The sequence below is a fragment of the Dermochelys coriacea genome, chromosome 7 (genome assembly GCF_009764565.3).
Source record: "Dermochelys coriacea isolate rDerCor1 chromosome 7, rDerCor1.pri.v4, whole genome shotgun sequence".
Classification (NCBI taxonomy): domain Eukaryota; kingdom Metazoa; phylum Chordata; order Testudines; family Dermochelyidae; genus Dermochelys; species Dermochelys coriacea.
Window position 1 is genome coordinate 7,314,609 of NC_050074.1, and position 15,068 is coordinate 7,329,676.

The 15,068-nt window shown below is 44.1% G+C and overlaps 1 protein-coding gene across 2 annotated transcripts in view; it reads right to left on the reverse strand.

Moving 5' to 3' along the window:
• The window catches only part of LRIG1 (leucine rich repeats and immunoglobulin like domains 1), a 125,213-nt gene that overhangs the window by 6,440 nt on the left and 103,705 nt on the right, over positions 1-15,068 (reverse strand). For both annotated transcript variants that reach the window (XM_038409093.2, XM_038409092.2), the window contains exons 9-14: positions 12,581-12,661; positions 6,588-6,659; positions 5,071-5,142; positions 3,077-3,240; positions 809-1,129; positions 89-370 (exon numbers count right to left, since the gene is read on the reverse strand). In XM_038409093.2, coding sequence (XP_038265021.1) covers positions 89-370; positions 809-1,129; positions 3,077-3,240; positions 5,071-5,142; positions 6,588-6,659; positions 12,581-12,661 — 992 coding nt within the window. The remainder of the gene's footprint in view (positions 1-88; positions 371-808; positions 1,130-3,076; positions 3,241-5,070; positions 5,143-6,587; positions 6,660-12,580; positions 12,662-15,068) is intronic.

A 15,068-nucleotide genomic window follows, 5' to 3' on the forward strand; every position in this document is an offset into this window, starting at 1 on the left:
AGCATTCCCTTCTAAAACCCATTTTGGAAACTCAAAATGGTTCATTTGCCTGCACTGCCCGGATCCCCAAGGAAGCAAAGCTTCTTACCTAGTACTGTCAGGGTGGCGTTGGCCAGCACAGACCCCGCGGAGTTCTGCGCCGTGCAGCTATAAACGCCCATGTCCTCTATCTTCACATCCATGATGAAGAAGACGTCATCGTCTGGCATGACGTGCATGCGTCGCTCTCGGGCTGCTGGGAAGTCGGTGCCTCCGTCCTTCTGCCAAGCAATTTGTGGGATGGGGAAGCCACTGGCCGCACATTCCAGCCGTGCTGTCGTCCCTGTCCGGCTGGTGATGTCATGGGGGGTTTTGATAAATGAAGGCAACACTGTGAAGGGAAGGGGGGGGGGAGGGGAGAGTGACAAACAGCCTTCGGGAAATGAAATCAGCCTTCCTGATGCCTGAGAACCCTCCTGTTAAACTAATTTCCAATGCTTCTGGGATCAGTCTTCAGGGTATGAAACAAATAAAAACCATCCTCCCTCTAAAGGGAAATGTTACTCGAGATGTTCCCTCTTTCTAGCCCTTTCAGACTTTCATTCCTGCTGGCAGAGACCCTGCAGGAACAGCTGAAACTGGGATGACACCTGTGTTTAGCGATGACTCGCATGCTTAGAGTTAGGCACGTGCCTGGCCAGAACGGGGTCATCATAGCCAGATAGGTGTGCGCCTGTAATACGGGGCCTCCCAACACGCCGTGGGATACGTATGGCTGGATGACCTTTTTACCGACAAGAAAAGAATTTGAACCCAGCCTGGCGCTCACCGTTAACAGTGAGCCGGGCCTTGTTTGAGTAGGTGGAGCCAAAGTGGTTGGTGATGATGCACTGGTAGCGCCCCTCGTGGGCGAAGGTGACGTGCCGCAAGTGCAGGATTGTGGTGTACTCCATCACCTCGCCGTTCTTGGCCCGCGCATGAGCAAAGTTCTCCATCTCGGCATTGTGCAGGATCTCATTGTCCTTCTTCCAGGCAAACGTCATAGGGGAGCTGCTGCTGCTTGCGGCCGAGCAGGTGAAGCGGATATCCTTGCCAAGAACGGCCATGGTTGTCTCCGGCTGAATAATAATCTGGGGTTTGGGGAAATCGTCTGAAAAACAATGACAGCGGTTCAGCCCCGAACTAGGACGCTATGACCACTCTTCCCGGTCACAATTCTTGCCATTTTCACCTACAAAATTATTTTAGCAGCTGTGAGTGAGTCTAAATTTAATTAACAGTGAGTATATTTAGCTGGAGGAACTGAGATTTTTGCACATTTGCCTTTATGTACCGTTAATGGGAAGATAAATGATCTCTATGCAACAGAGTTTGTAGGGGCAGGCCCCATGTTTTCAGAGTGTATGCGTGCCTGCGTGTAGTGCCTAGCGCAATGAGGCACTGGTCCACTCACTGGGGCCCCAGGTGCTACCAGAATACTTACACCACTCATATACAAAGCATCAATTCAAACAATAAGAGCAAATCTGAAGTTCAACTTCAAGAGTAATTTGCAGCCCCTAAGATTTCTCCTCTAAACCACCCCTCCCTCAAACTCTTGCATTAACCTGAAGTGGAGGGTGAAAAGGGTTAAAGTCACTGTTACAACTGGCAAGCACTCACTAGCAGCGGCATGATGGTATGAGATGTCTATGAACAGCAGCTGTATTTGCCTATCACCCTTCTAAAGCGGAGGCCTGCATGTGCACCCCTCTACCCAGAGCGACTGCTGCTTTTAGCAGAGTTCCAAGCAGTTTCGTTTATTAGATTTCAACAAACAGTGTAACTGAATATTGGAGCAATGTTTAATTAAACAGCGATGCCTCTGTTTCTGGGAAACACTGGGAAAGACTGGGAAAGACTGGTAGCTGACGGCTTGGCAGGCATCGGAGATGCAAAGCTGTCCTTACGTTAGAAAGGTTGATTTTGCAACTTTGTGATGACTTGCCGTGGGGACAGAGCATTTGAAAACGTGTCTCTTCTTCTTTCAGACTAAAATAACAACCCCAGCAAGCCCATTTGGAGGCAGGCCATCTCAGCTCTGATGCCATGTACATTAAGCATGTGTGTGTATATTTGTGCTCATCTCGGGTGTGGCTAGAACGTGGGGTGAACTTTCATCAATGAGACATATAAGTTATGCTTTCAACTGAGGAAAGGGAACTTTCAAAAGATACCCTGCTCTTCATAAATTATCACTGTAAAGAAGTAAGACTAAAATCCACACAGTTAACAGGACAAACCGCACAGAGAGGTTCCAAAACCCAGGCCCCATTTAGTTTCAAAGAAGGAAAGCATGAGCAATTGTGACTTTGGCCCAATCTCCTACCACAGCTTTCGGTTGATCACTTTTAATTGTTCCCAATTAAAAGCTAGGTTGTGTATGTGTGTGTTCAGCTGTTAGGCATTTGCCAGGCTAGTTTTCAGCCATACTTGGCCATAACAGCAGCGAGCAGTTGGATGAAAGGAAAGCAGAAGTTCTGATCCAAGCAAATAAAAATTAATCACCAACACACAAATGCAAATTTTTACCAATTGGCTGTTTCAGATTTAATGGAAAAACAGCCATAAAAGGAGCTTATATTTAAAGACCCCTCCCTCCACAATTTTTTTAAAACCTTTTGTTCTTACGATTGAAGGGGTGGCAAAGTGGGGGAGCGGGGAAATCCCAAATCCAACAACTGAAGCTCACAGTGCTATCACTCTGTGTGCAAATTCACAGCTGAAACCCTGCCCATATGAGCTCTCTTTAGGACCGGAGCTGTCTTCCTATAACAGAGCAGCTGGATTTATAACTGAACCAACTGTTAGTCCCTTTTGATTTAATACTCAGAGTGCCTTGTAAAGGGATACACTAGATGCAATCAATGTGATGTGTGGTTTTGGTGGGAAATAAATTGTAGCCAGTGACTAATTTTAAAAATGTAGGCTTGGATTGGCTTTGATGACACAAAACCCCCACCAACCCCGACATAATCACACAGTCTAGCAGTAAAAGGAAATTTTGGCCAAAACAAGACCTGCCATTCACACAGCCTCAAACCCAGACCCCACTTACCACACACAAAACTTTCTGTGGGCACGGCAAAAATGCTCTTGCTCTTTAGTGACTCGGGATGGGCGCAGGTAGCTACCACAAAGGGCTGCTGCTCCTTCTCGGCTAACCAATGCGGCAACCATTTCAGCTGGCAATCGCACAGGAAGCTGTCGCTGTTTATGTGGCTGGAGGGAAACAGAAACAAAAGCGCCCGCTTGTGACCCTTGCAAGAGAAACGCTGCAAAGCTCAGAGCCCTTTAAAGTCACTTGGCAGTCCTCCCTTTCCCTCAGCACGAGCAAAAACGGGAGAGGGGTGGCTGTTGTGTTAAATACATCACACTTGCATCGCACCTTTCCTCTCCCTCCCTCCCCCCCAAAAATCTCCTAACACTTTATGAACATTAATTAACCCTTGCAACAACCCGGAGAGGCTGGCAAGTGGTGATTTACAGTTAGGTAAACCAAGGCAGAGAGATCTCAATGGAAGCAAGGAGCCAAAATACCCTTGAGGATCTGGACCCGAGTAACCTACCAAGGAGGCATGTATCAGGGACAAAGTCAGGCACGGAACCCAGGAGTCCTGAACCTCACTTGTATAATTACTACACATGCACCTTCTCTGCCCACCATTGTGTCAAAAGTCTTTATCGGGATTGTCTGCAAGGTTCAATCGCTGAATGTCGAAAGCGTTCTCCGAAGCTCTCTACTTACAGCCATTAGTAACCTACTTAGCCAATGCTCATCTTTAGTGCATTTCCGACGCAGCCCAAGCCAACATGTCTCTCTCCCTCCTTCTGTTTGTGCACTTATTTGTTTGTGCACCAGCATGACACAGGGGGTCAGCTCAGTGAATTGTGTTTGCTGGTTAACAGGGGGAGGGGAGGGCAAACAAATCACTGGTTTTGTATACGTCCAACAAAAACAGTGACTAATTCAAATAACAAAAAATTCTCAGCATCCTATTGGGAACGTAGTGGCTGCTGTTAAGAAGAAATCTTAGAATTCAGAAGATACTTCACCTGTGTAACTAGCTGACGGCCATCAAAGATGGGGCATAAGCTAACTAGACACAATCACTTCAAACGCTGCAGAACTACTTTAGTAATGCCAGGCCTGGGTTTTATGTGCTGTAAGGTGTGAGATGTTCTCTACATAATTTTTAAAAACACTCCAGGCCAAATTCTCTGCTATTTTAACTTGTCACAGCCCTAAGGCTAATGGTGCTCTCAAAATGTACATCGGCAGAGAATTTGGCCCTTATGTTGGTTTAGGAACCTCTTACAAAGCATCACGTAGACAAGTGACCGTTAAAGTTCCACCTCTACAGCATATCATAAAACAGCAATTTTTAGGCAAAGGCATTTCTATGAAACTTCACTATCAGCAAAGAAGCGATACAGGTTTGACTTTAAGGAGTAGCACCACAAAGGTCAAGCAGAGGTTGTGAACCACACATTAACTATACAGCGACTGGGGGCAAATCAAATATTACAGCTTAACCTTTAGAACACTGTGAGATGACGATATGCATCTGTGTGTATGTGTATATCACGAGAGAGCCCTAGCATTGAGCAAAAGTAGCAGTTCTGATAATACAGCCACGTTTTTACAGTTGACACTAGACGATATACATCTCAAATCCACTGAAATGTCAGCACTGTGTGCAGACCCTAAACATAGTATACCGGAAATGCAGGTTGGTCACCAGGAATTAAATAGCTCACAGAGCACTGTGTAAGAACAAGAGATTTGCTTAACAGAACTGGATTTTCTGAGCGGAGATGGATAATTGCACACAGGCTACCCACGGTTACTATGATCTAATTTCACTCTCTACTAAGTGTGAGATGTGTCTGGACATCTGCTCAAGTGTAAAAATAACCTGTATGGAAGGCTGAGAGAAGGGGGAATTGTTTCCAATGGCATGTTATACACATGACCAATGTGGTACTACTCACATACAGTAGGAGAAAGATCAGTGCAGACTTAATGGTATGTACGGTCCAAATACTTACAGCTGCTTCAGGTTCTTCATCTTAGCAAAAGCCTCTGGTTGGACAGACCTGATTGCATTGTCCCTGAGGTTCCTGCAGAACAAAATCAGAATCACTTTTGAAAAAAATTAATGCTCCAGTAACATCAAGAGACAGACATCTTTTCTCCAAGCTAAGTAAGTAATGGAACACACATTTTATGGTATGCAAGCTCCATATTCAGGCAGTGCACAATGGTTTGTATTTGTATTATTGTGGATCTACGCTAGACAAAACACTTGTTAAATCCGAGCTAAGGCTGCTAGACTGCACAGCCTGCCAATGCAAGCCACAAAAGCAAAGGAATGAGCAACTCATCATTCAACGCCTCATCTCCAGTTTACCATCTCAGCCTAGACTACCTCCACCAGTCACTGCTCACACTTCTACATATCTCCACCCTCTTCTTGAGCACCCAGCAGGCAGCCTTGACTTCCAAGCAGGTTTATTGCTCATGGACCAAATCCCCAGCAGGTGGAAATCTGTGCTGCTCCATATCCTTGAAAACAGTTCTCCTGAATAAGAGGACTACATCTGTCTATGTGTTTATTTATAAATATTCCAAATGGACGTATATCTAAGAAGATATTAGAACACGTGTTTGGGGGGAATGTGGTTGTTTAGGTTTTCTAAAGCTAGTTTGAGGAAAAGGGGGTAAAAATTTCCAAAAAGGAGTATTTTTAAATACTTCCCTCTGCAGAAGTTCATCAATACTTCACTGAAAAAAACACTTGTCCTTTGAAGCGGGATTATTCCAAAATTTGGACTCTAAACTCAGTCACTAAAGTGTGAAACAATAGGAGTTTAGTGCTGCTTTAAAGTGCAAATCTCAGTACAACTGCAACCAGGGAGTCATTACTGACCCCTCCAAAACACACTTGCGCCTCACCATTTGTTTTGGTGCCAGGGGTCTAAAAGTCAACGTGATCAACATCCAATAAATCACACAGAACAACAAAATATTTAAACCTGGCTAAATTCGTAAGCGGAAACTAAGGATGAATCACTGCTAGAGGCATCGGCCTTGGGAGGAGATGTGAAGAACTGCTTAGCTATAGCCAAATTGGTTTCCTGCAAACAGCTTGAAAAGTGGTTACACTGAATGAGAGGTTTTGTTTCTGTATCGGAAGCTCGTCATTTTCAACATGTCTCGTCACGGACTTTGGAGGAATGCTGAGTGGGGGAGCAACGGCCAGGTCTGAAACACGGCTTTGCTGCAAACAGCCTGCAGGATAACCATGTTATGAGTCAAGGAGATATTTATCCCAATACAAATCAAAAAATTAAGGACATGCAAATTTGCCATATGTTCTGTAACTTTGTTCCTGGCACAAAGAAAGGCCAAAGTTGAAGCTGACTTATAATGAGAAGGAAGCAGCTGGCCCCCACAAATGGGCTGGCTTCTCAGTTTACAAAGACGCTATTAAATTGCTAGCAGACCTCCTCAGCCATTTTTGGCAGGCCCCGTTCCAAACAGCAAAGGATGGTGGGTTACTCACAGGTGCTCCAGGGCCTCCAGGCCTGAGAACGCTTTCTTGGCCACTGACTTGATCTTGTTTCCAAACAGAGTTCTGCAGTTTCCAAACATCCAGTGCCAGATAAACAGAAAGAAAAGGCAAAAGAAAGAACACAATTAGCGTGACTGTATCTGATCAAGTGTCCAGTGTAAGGCACTGGAAATCTGAACTGCATAGAGATTAAGGGGCTGAAGCGTGTATGTCTTCCCCTCCTGAAATTAAATACTTTTATCTGTATTACAATTTAATAGTGATGACAGTATGAAACGGAATGCGCCTTATCATATCAAGAGGCAGGTCTGCAATGGTACTTGGAAATTGGCTTGTTGAGTAACAGAAGGTCCCCTGTATTCGGCAATGGCTGGTTGTGGACAGAATTAAGTGCAATGCCAGTTTAACAAGGTATTGGACTATCTCTGCAACACCTTCCACTTCTGACCGTTAGTAGAAGAGGAATAATTTCTTCACTGCTGTTTGTCCTGTAGGACAAGCTGAACTTCAGCACACATACAGGAGCTGAAAGATCTTTAAAGGGGGCAGGTCTCTTTATGCGTGTTTGTAAAGTGCCTAACACAACAAGGTCCTGAACAAAACATCACTTGGTGAGCCCTGTCCAAAGGGACAATGAGTATGTTTTCAAACTTCCAGGAACGATCAGCCTTCCTGTAGATCAGCATTCGGTGCAGAACACTGCCAATTATGATGCTCACAGCACAATCTGATATTTACAAAGTACCAATTTTCTACAAATATTCACAATTAGCAATTATCAGTAGGATATCAACAATTTCCACCCCACCATCAACCTCAGCCTGGATCAGTCCACACAAGAGATCCACTTCCTGGACGCTACAGTGCAAATAAGCGATGGTCACATAACCACCCCCCTATACCGGAAACCTACTGACCGCTATACTTACCTACATGCCTCCAGCTTTCATCCAGACCACATCACACGATCCATTGTCTACAGCCAAACTCTAAGATACAACCGCATTTGCTCCAATCCCTCAGACAGAGACAAACACCTACAGGATCTCTATCAAGCATTCTTAAAACTACAATACCCACCTGGGGAAGTGAGGACACAGACACAGATCAAGACAGGTATCCAGAAATCACCTACTACAGGACAGGCCCCACAAGGAAAACAACAGATCACCACTGGCCATTACGTACAGCCCCCAGCTAAAACCTCTCAAGCACATTGTCAACAATCTACAACCTATCCTGGAAAACAATCCCTCATTCTCACAGACCTTGGGAGACAGGCCAGTCCTCACTTACAGACTGCCCCCCAACCTGAAGCAAATACTCACCAGCAACTACACACAACACAACAAAAACATTAACCCAGGAACCAATCCCTGCAACAAACCCTGTTCACATATCTATTCAAGGGACACCATCATAGGACCTAAACACATCAGTCACATCAAATGAGAGCTGAGGGGAGATATGATTGCTTTCTATACTTCAGAGCGATAAATACCAGGGAGGGAGAAGAGTTATTTAAGTTCAGGGCCAATGCTGGCACAAGAACAAATGGGTATCAACTGTCCATCAACTAGTTTGGGCTTGAAATCAGATGAAATTTCTAACCATCAGAGGAATGAAGTTCTGAAACAGCCTTCCAAGGCACAAAAAACCTAACTGGTTTCAAAACTGAGATTGATAAGTTTATGGAGGGGATGGTATGGTGTGATTGTCTTCAATGGCATGCAGCCAATATGACTGCTATCTTCAATGACCAGTGACGGGACACTCGACAGGGAGGGCTCCAAGTTACTACAGTGAATTCTTTCCCCGGTGTACAGCTACTGGGTCTTGCCAACATACTCAGGGTCTAACTGGTAAGCATATTTGGGGTCAGGAAGGAATTTCTCCCTGGGTCAGAGACCCTGGAGCGGAGGGGCAGGGTGTTGCCTTTTTCTGCAGCATGGGGCACGGATCACTTGCTGGTTTGAACTAGAGTAATTTGGTGGAGTATCTTTGTAACCTGAAGTCTTTAAATCGTGATTTGAAGCCTTCAGTAGCTCCACCAGAGGCTAGGGATCTATCACAGGAGTGGATGGGTGAGGTTCTGTGGTCCACAATGTGCAGGAGGTCAGACTGGATGATCACAATAGTTCTTTCGGGCCTTAAAGTCTGTGAATATCATCCTTGCAGAGCAAATGCAGCTAATTATAGTTTACAACGATTAAAAAGGGGAAAACTACACACAAATAGCCAAAACTATGTTACCCTCCAAACCAGGCACCTTCTCAGCTCACTAGCTCAGGCCATCCCCTTCCAGGGCCCCAACAATGAGTAATCTTGTCTCCTCCTGCATGAGATAGCCCGTAATTCTTTTCCACTACAGGCACGCCAGCAAGAGTTGGCTACTGTCATCCAGTTTTCATGGTAAATTTCTGTGTCACATGTTTAATGGGAAACCAATTACAGTTCTTAGTCTCTCTCTGTACAACATGTACAACTACAAAGCAGAACCAAAACTTAGGTTTCTGGCAAAGTTAATTCCCATCTTCCACAAGGAAACACACAAACACATACACACCCTTTATGGTCAAAATTAGTTTAGCATAAAACCATTGTTGCATCTTCAGAGAGTTTGAGGCCATTCCCTAGATGGTCTTTTTTAAATTTTTATTAGAAGAATAAAAAGACAGCTGCCATAGGCTGTCCCTAGTGGCTGATAAAAGGCACACTCATTTGCAAGCCACTTTTCAGAAGTTCCTATTTGGTGAAAATATTTTGTAATCTTTATTGAGCTCCTTGGATTAGGAACAGTCCATCAGTATTTAGACGTTAGTGTTCAGAATGAGGTTGACCCCTTAGGTCAATCCTGCTCACCATTTATACTGAATCTTGATCCTTAAAAATCTCAGGTGGAGATGTTTACCCACCTTTACGTATATATAGTGTATATGTGTATACGTGCGTGTGCTGTTTATATGCAACTATTGTATGTGCATCTAACTGGGTATACACGTGTATGCAACTATTCTGTATAGCCATGAACATGAGAAATACATAGAAAAGTTGTAATAAGAAGCTGGTGTACACTCCTGCAAACTCTCATTCAAATACATAGTCCCATTTCCTCACAGACCTTAGATAACCATTTTTCTGATTATGAAATTATTATAAACCCAGTAACCATCTTCAAAGGGATTTGGTATTTTGGAATGGAAGCACTGTGGCATGCAGCCCTGCAATCAGCCAGCTTGCTGCAAGTGAAGAAATGCTCACCCACTGTCAAGCGAGTTGGCAACAGTACCTCCACACTGCAATTAAAGTAGTATAACAAGATCGTGCACAAGCAGTTCATTAGAAAGTAGCATTTTCCCTCTTTGCCAGCTTTGCACCTGCACGAAGGTCTTTAAGTGAGTGAGCCATCAAAAAACGGTTAAATTTAGCAGCTTGAATAATTAGAGAACTGGTGGCTCCCCAGCAACTCCACTGATGCTTTCTATGCTTCAGTGGTTTTCGGCTCTCTTTTCTGAGGCAATGTTTTAATTTAGGCCTGCCTTCTCCATTCTGGAGAGCTTCATCTATAATTCACGAAAGGCTACAGTGACTCCCCCCCACTCCACCCCCCCAGTTTAACACCTTCATTATGCTGAACACCACTCATGGCTAAATCCTTTCAGAGACTAATCCATCTCTGATCAAAGGGGAGCAGCTTTTAAGGCAACCTCCACAGAGCTGTGATTATTAATTCATTGGGAAGGTTTCCTCTGAAGTGCCATTTATTTTTTTGTATGCTAATGCGTTTAAAGGCTATTGACGGTTTAAACATGGGGGCCCTATACCAGACAGTTCAACACTTTGCACAAAGGCCGGTATTTTTTTTTTTTTTTTTAAAGTTTGGAAGTAGGAATGACGCTTAATTGAAGCCCCGAGACAAAATTCAAACTCCCGGCTTGAGTGATGATAAACGAAATTAGGCCCTTTTGAGTTGAAAGGCCCTAAATGTGATCATAATGCCTCAAGAAAGGCAGCTAGATTATCTGCACATTATGAGCGTGTTTCCAATCATACATTTTAAGGCAAAATGGATAATCCAAGCAGAGACCCAATAATCTGTCCAATCCTTCACCCATATGTAACCTCCAATCCAGCAACATTCACACGACTTCTCTGCCATAGCCCCTCGGCTGTGACTCCCTCCACTCCCCTCCCTTCTTCCGCTCTGACTCCTTAGGCTCCTTTTCAGGCCTTAGCCTTTCTTATCCCCTAACCCCTGACACCCGCATCCCCAGCAGCTGCTGCTTTACCCCAGCTCCTGTGCCAGTGCCTCTGAAGGAAGCCCACCAACCATGAAGACTTCCTCCGCTACAGGGCTATGCTTTGTTCCTACCATTCTTCCATCTTCCCTGCCAAGCGTGCAGTCTTCCCACTCTCATCTACTCCCTTGTCCACAATTCCATCTGCTAAAATCCACCCTTTGACTCCCTCCTTGAACTCTCCCACTTTCCCCACGCGCTTCCTATCACACATAGGACCTCACCAGCTTCTTCAGATAAAAGGAAACTATCAACAAGACCAGCCAAGAAATTCCCGCACCCACCCGCGGCACCTCCTCCATGCTTCCTCCAGTGACTGAATTTTCTGTCTGCCCTTCTCCTTCTCTAACCAATATTCCCCCGCCTCCTTATCTCCCTCACTCCTGTTCTCCACCGCGCCCTCACCATCTGGTTCATTCTACACTCTGGTCTTCTCCATCCTCCCCAACTACCCCGCCTCCCCTTTTCCTTTAAATTGATCAATGTCCTTCTACACCCATGATGGCAAGACCCTCTTCTCCAACCCCATCTTAGGTCCCGACCACTTCACCCAAACCACTCTCCCAAATAGCTCTAATGACAGAGTGACAATGCACCACCTGCTGAGATTCATACCAGCCACTTGCCATCATAATGTGCACCCCTGGCATATCAGCATCAGAGACAGTGATGAAGGAGGTGAAAACTCAAACAGAAGCAAGAAATAATAATTAAAAGAGACTCCCAATTAGTCAGAATCTGTCAGAAACTTGCCTGACAGGATCGATTATAGATAGCTGATTTCAAATATCCTTCTCCATTCAATCCCTCTAAAAGGGAAAAGGAACAATCTAACAAGCAGCTCGAACACTTAGCAATTCAGAAATCAACAGTGGGCTGAATACTTGCAAAGCTCAAGCCATTTACAAATATCTGCAATATATATCTTCTTGCACATTCCTCTCAAACAGAATCAGTTTTCTTTTTATCCCTTTGATAGTTCTGGCCCAATACAGATGCATATCAGTACCACCCACATGAGCTCTAAAAAATAATCACAAGATCATAAAACTGCATCACTAATGAAACTGGTGGGTCATATCCTGAAAAACAAAACAAAAAAGCAAAACCCTTAAGAGACAAAAAAGAAAAGGAGTACTTGTGGTACCTTAGAGACTAGTCTATAAGGTGCCACGAGTACTCCTTTTCTTTTTTGCGAATACAGACTAACACGGCTGCTACTCTGAAACCTTAAGAGACAGATGTTTGTCCAATTCACTTAAACTGTGAAGTGTAAGATGTATTAAGCGTAACCCTGAGATTTTCTCTTGTTTATTACTGCCTTTTCATTAAAGGTTGAGCATCACTCAGTGATTTTGTGAAAGGAAGTTTTTTCCCTTGAGTTTTGTGGACAAAGTGCAACTGAAGTGTGCTAAATCTGACAGAGAACAAATCCACAAGCTAGTTTCTACCACCACGGAGTGAGTGAATATTCAACTGCTCTAACGGCATGGGGTTCTATGAAGCGAAAACATGTGCTCCTAGGAATGGCGTTTACTACCATTTAGTGAGTCTGGGGGCTGTCATGTCTCACACTTTCTTCAGATTTTCCCCTGTTGCCAAAGTCTGTATAAGAAACTCTCCCCACTCACCCCCGCCCCCTTCACGTAAGGAGCTCAACAAAACTTCTAAAGCTGGGCTACTCACAGCTTGCTTAGGTTTTCAAGGCCTGTAAAAGCCCCATTGGTGTCTTCTATTGTGCCTGAAATCTCGTTATGGTCCAGGTCCCTGGGGAGAAGACAAAAGAAAACTCACAATCAATTTCTCAGTCCTGGGCCCGCCCTTAAAGAACTAAAGGAAAAAGTTTGGGAACAGCTTACCAAGAGCTTTCCATTTTGTCCTTGCTATACATCACTGTTATCAATAAGCCTAGCACTGCAGCTAAGCAGACTTTGTTTGAGCAGAGCCAACTACTTTTGCATGACCTTTCCTGCACTAAAGAAAGTACCTGATGATTTCCAATCTGATCCCCTTTGCCACTTTAAAGGTGACCTGCAGTGGATTTTTAAAATCTGGGTTTATGCCCTTTTTGAATTCTTTGTGCTGTATGAAGAAGTCCTGGAGGGGGAAAGTTCCCCTCAAATAAAGAGAAACTTGTTCTACCTTTTAAAACAAGAATTGTCATAAGAATTGTCAGATGCAAGGTCCATTTAGTTGAGTATTATTTTAAACAGTGGCTAGCACCAAATGCCTTGGAGGAAGGTGTAAGAATCACACAGTACACAGATGTGGGATAATCTGTGCTCCACATTAGGTCTCATCTCATCCTGTTGTCTAACAGTCAGATATATTGGCTTAAACCCTTCCAGAATTTATATTATCCCTTAATATCCCTTCCAGAATTATAATTAATGTGGTAACTCCAGATATTCTTGTCATCCACATAAATATTAAGTCCCTTTTTGAATCTTGTTAAATTTTTGGCCTCAACGACTTCCTGTGGCAATGAGTTCCATAGTCTAAGGTCTTGTCTATACAGAGAAATTTAGCAGCATAACTATACTGGCATAATTATACTGTTGTAACTCCCCATACGGTCATTCTTATTCCTGAATAAAGAGGGCCTTTTTCTAGTTTAATTTTCAAAATGCTCATTAGGTTACTGGAGTTACATGGATCTTAATGACAATAAGCAAACCAAAAACCATCAAAGATTTTTTAAAGAGTCTGACTAAAATTCCTTTCCCCCCCTCCCTTGAATCTCCAGGTAGTAGAGTGCCTTTCAGCAGACAGAACTTTAGAATTTCTAATGTTCTTTTTAAAAATAAAATAAAAATAAACACACTTTTAGGCCTTTTAAGATCACAAGGAAGGCAAAAAAAAAAATAAACCACCACAAAACAACCCCCGTCCCCCACAAATCCATTATTTTTTTTGCACCTTAAAAGACTATTAGAACAGCAAGCATTTCAATGGGTTTTTTTTGTTTGTTTTTTTAATTTTTGTGTTACACATTAACACATGATATGAGAACAGAAGAATCCCATGAAGTGCACATAGCTCGGTACCAAGACTTCCTCAGCCAGGCCAGGACTGATTTTTTGCCACAGGTACCCAAATTAACGGCAGTCTTTGTTGCTAGCAATGATTTCTTGGGCTTTTCAACATGAACTGAAGTTGTGAAAAGAAATGGCCCACAGACACAATGCCCATTTCTCAGCTGGCGTCAGACCCGTGTCCCATATCGCAGCACAACACCGGCCCAGGCAGTGTCATGGTGGCTGTCAGTATGATCTGTGGCTACAACCACGCCAAGCAGATGGCAGAACAACAGTGCAGTAAGGTGTGGGCGCAAACAAGGCTGCGGTGGCAGTCGGGGAGAGACAAGTGAAAAGAGAGGCAGGGTCTGGGAGACTTGCCATGATGCATTGCAGGATGTTGGGAGGACAGCGTTCCATAAATTGGATTATAAACGTTTCACGTCTTAGGGGCCACGTGTTTTAATTCCTGCCAGTTTCACACTGTACATCAACTAACCCGCCTGCTTGCAACTTAGGTTCTCTTTTCTGGGACACATGAATAAACCCTCTATTCCTGGAGATTTGTCCTGAGGCCAATTCCACCCCATCCAACCCTGCCACAGTACTTGCTTACCACTAGCCTTCTGGCCACTTCACAGTATGAGAGGACACAGGAGGGGAGGTATTGAGAATGTTTGAGATCTCTGGCACATACTTTTATTGAGTGAGTGTCACCGGGTGTTTTCTTAAAAAGGGAAAAGAAAATACCTTGGCTTGTCACTAGGCTTGTTCTCCTAAAGGAAGCTGAAAGGCTTAGTGTTAAGGGGGGCGGGGGGGGGGAAGTTTGGTGTTTTTTTTCAAATGGACAAAAAAATAGAGAGCGTGGGTATTCTGGCCTGGCTCTTTTTGTATTCAACTCCTCTTCTCTCCCAGCCCCTGTTGCCAATTTCCTATTGTTTCTGGCTGGCTGAGCCTGAATGCTTGCTGCCTTGTTAATCATTATGCTGTGAGGTCCCCAGGCCTGACCTCTGTTTGAATAGCTCCACATTTCAGCAGTTTCACACCCACCAAAGGTTCGTCAACAATAGGCCATAATTAAAGCATGCTCGGGTCTTTTTCACCAGGTGCAGGACCCAATAGCCTTCCTTTTTATTCAATTAGAGCTCACTCTCTCC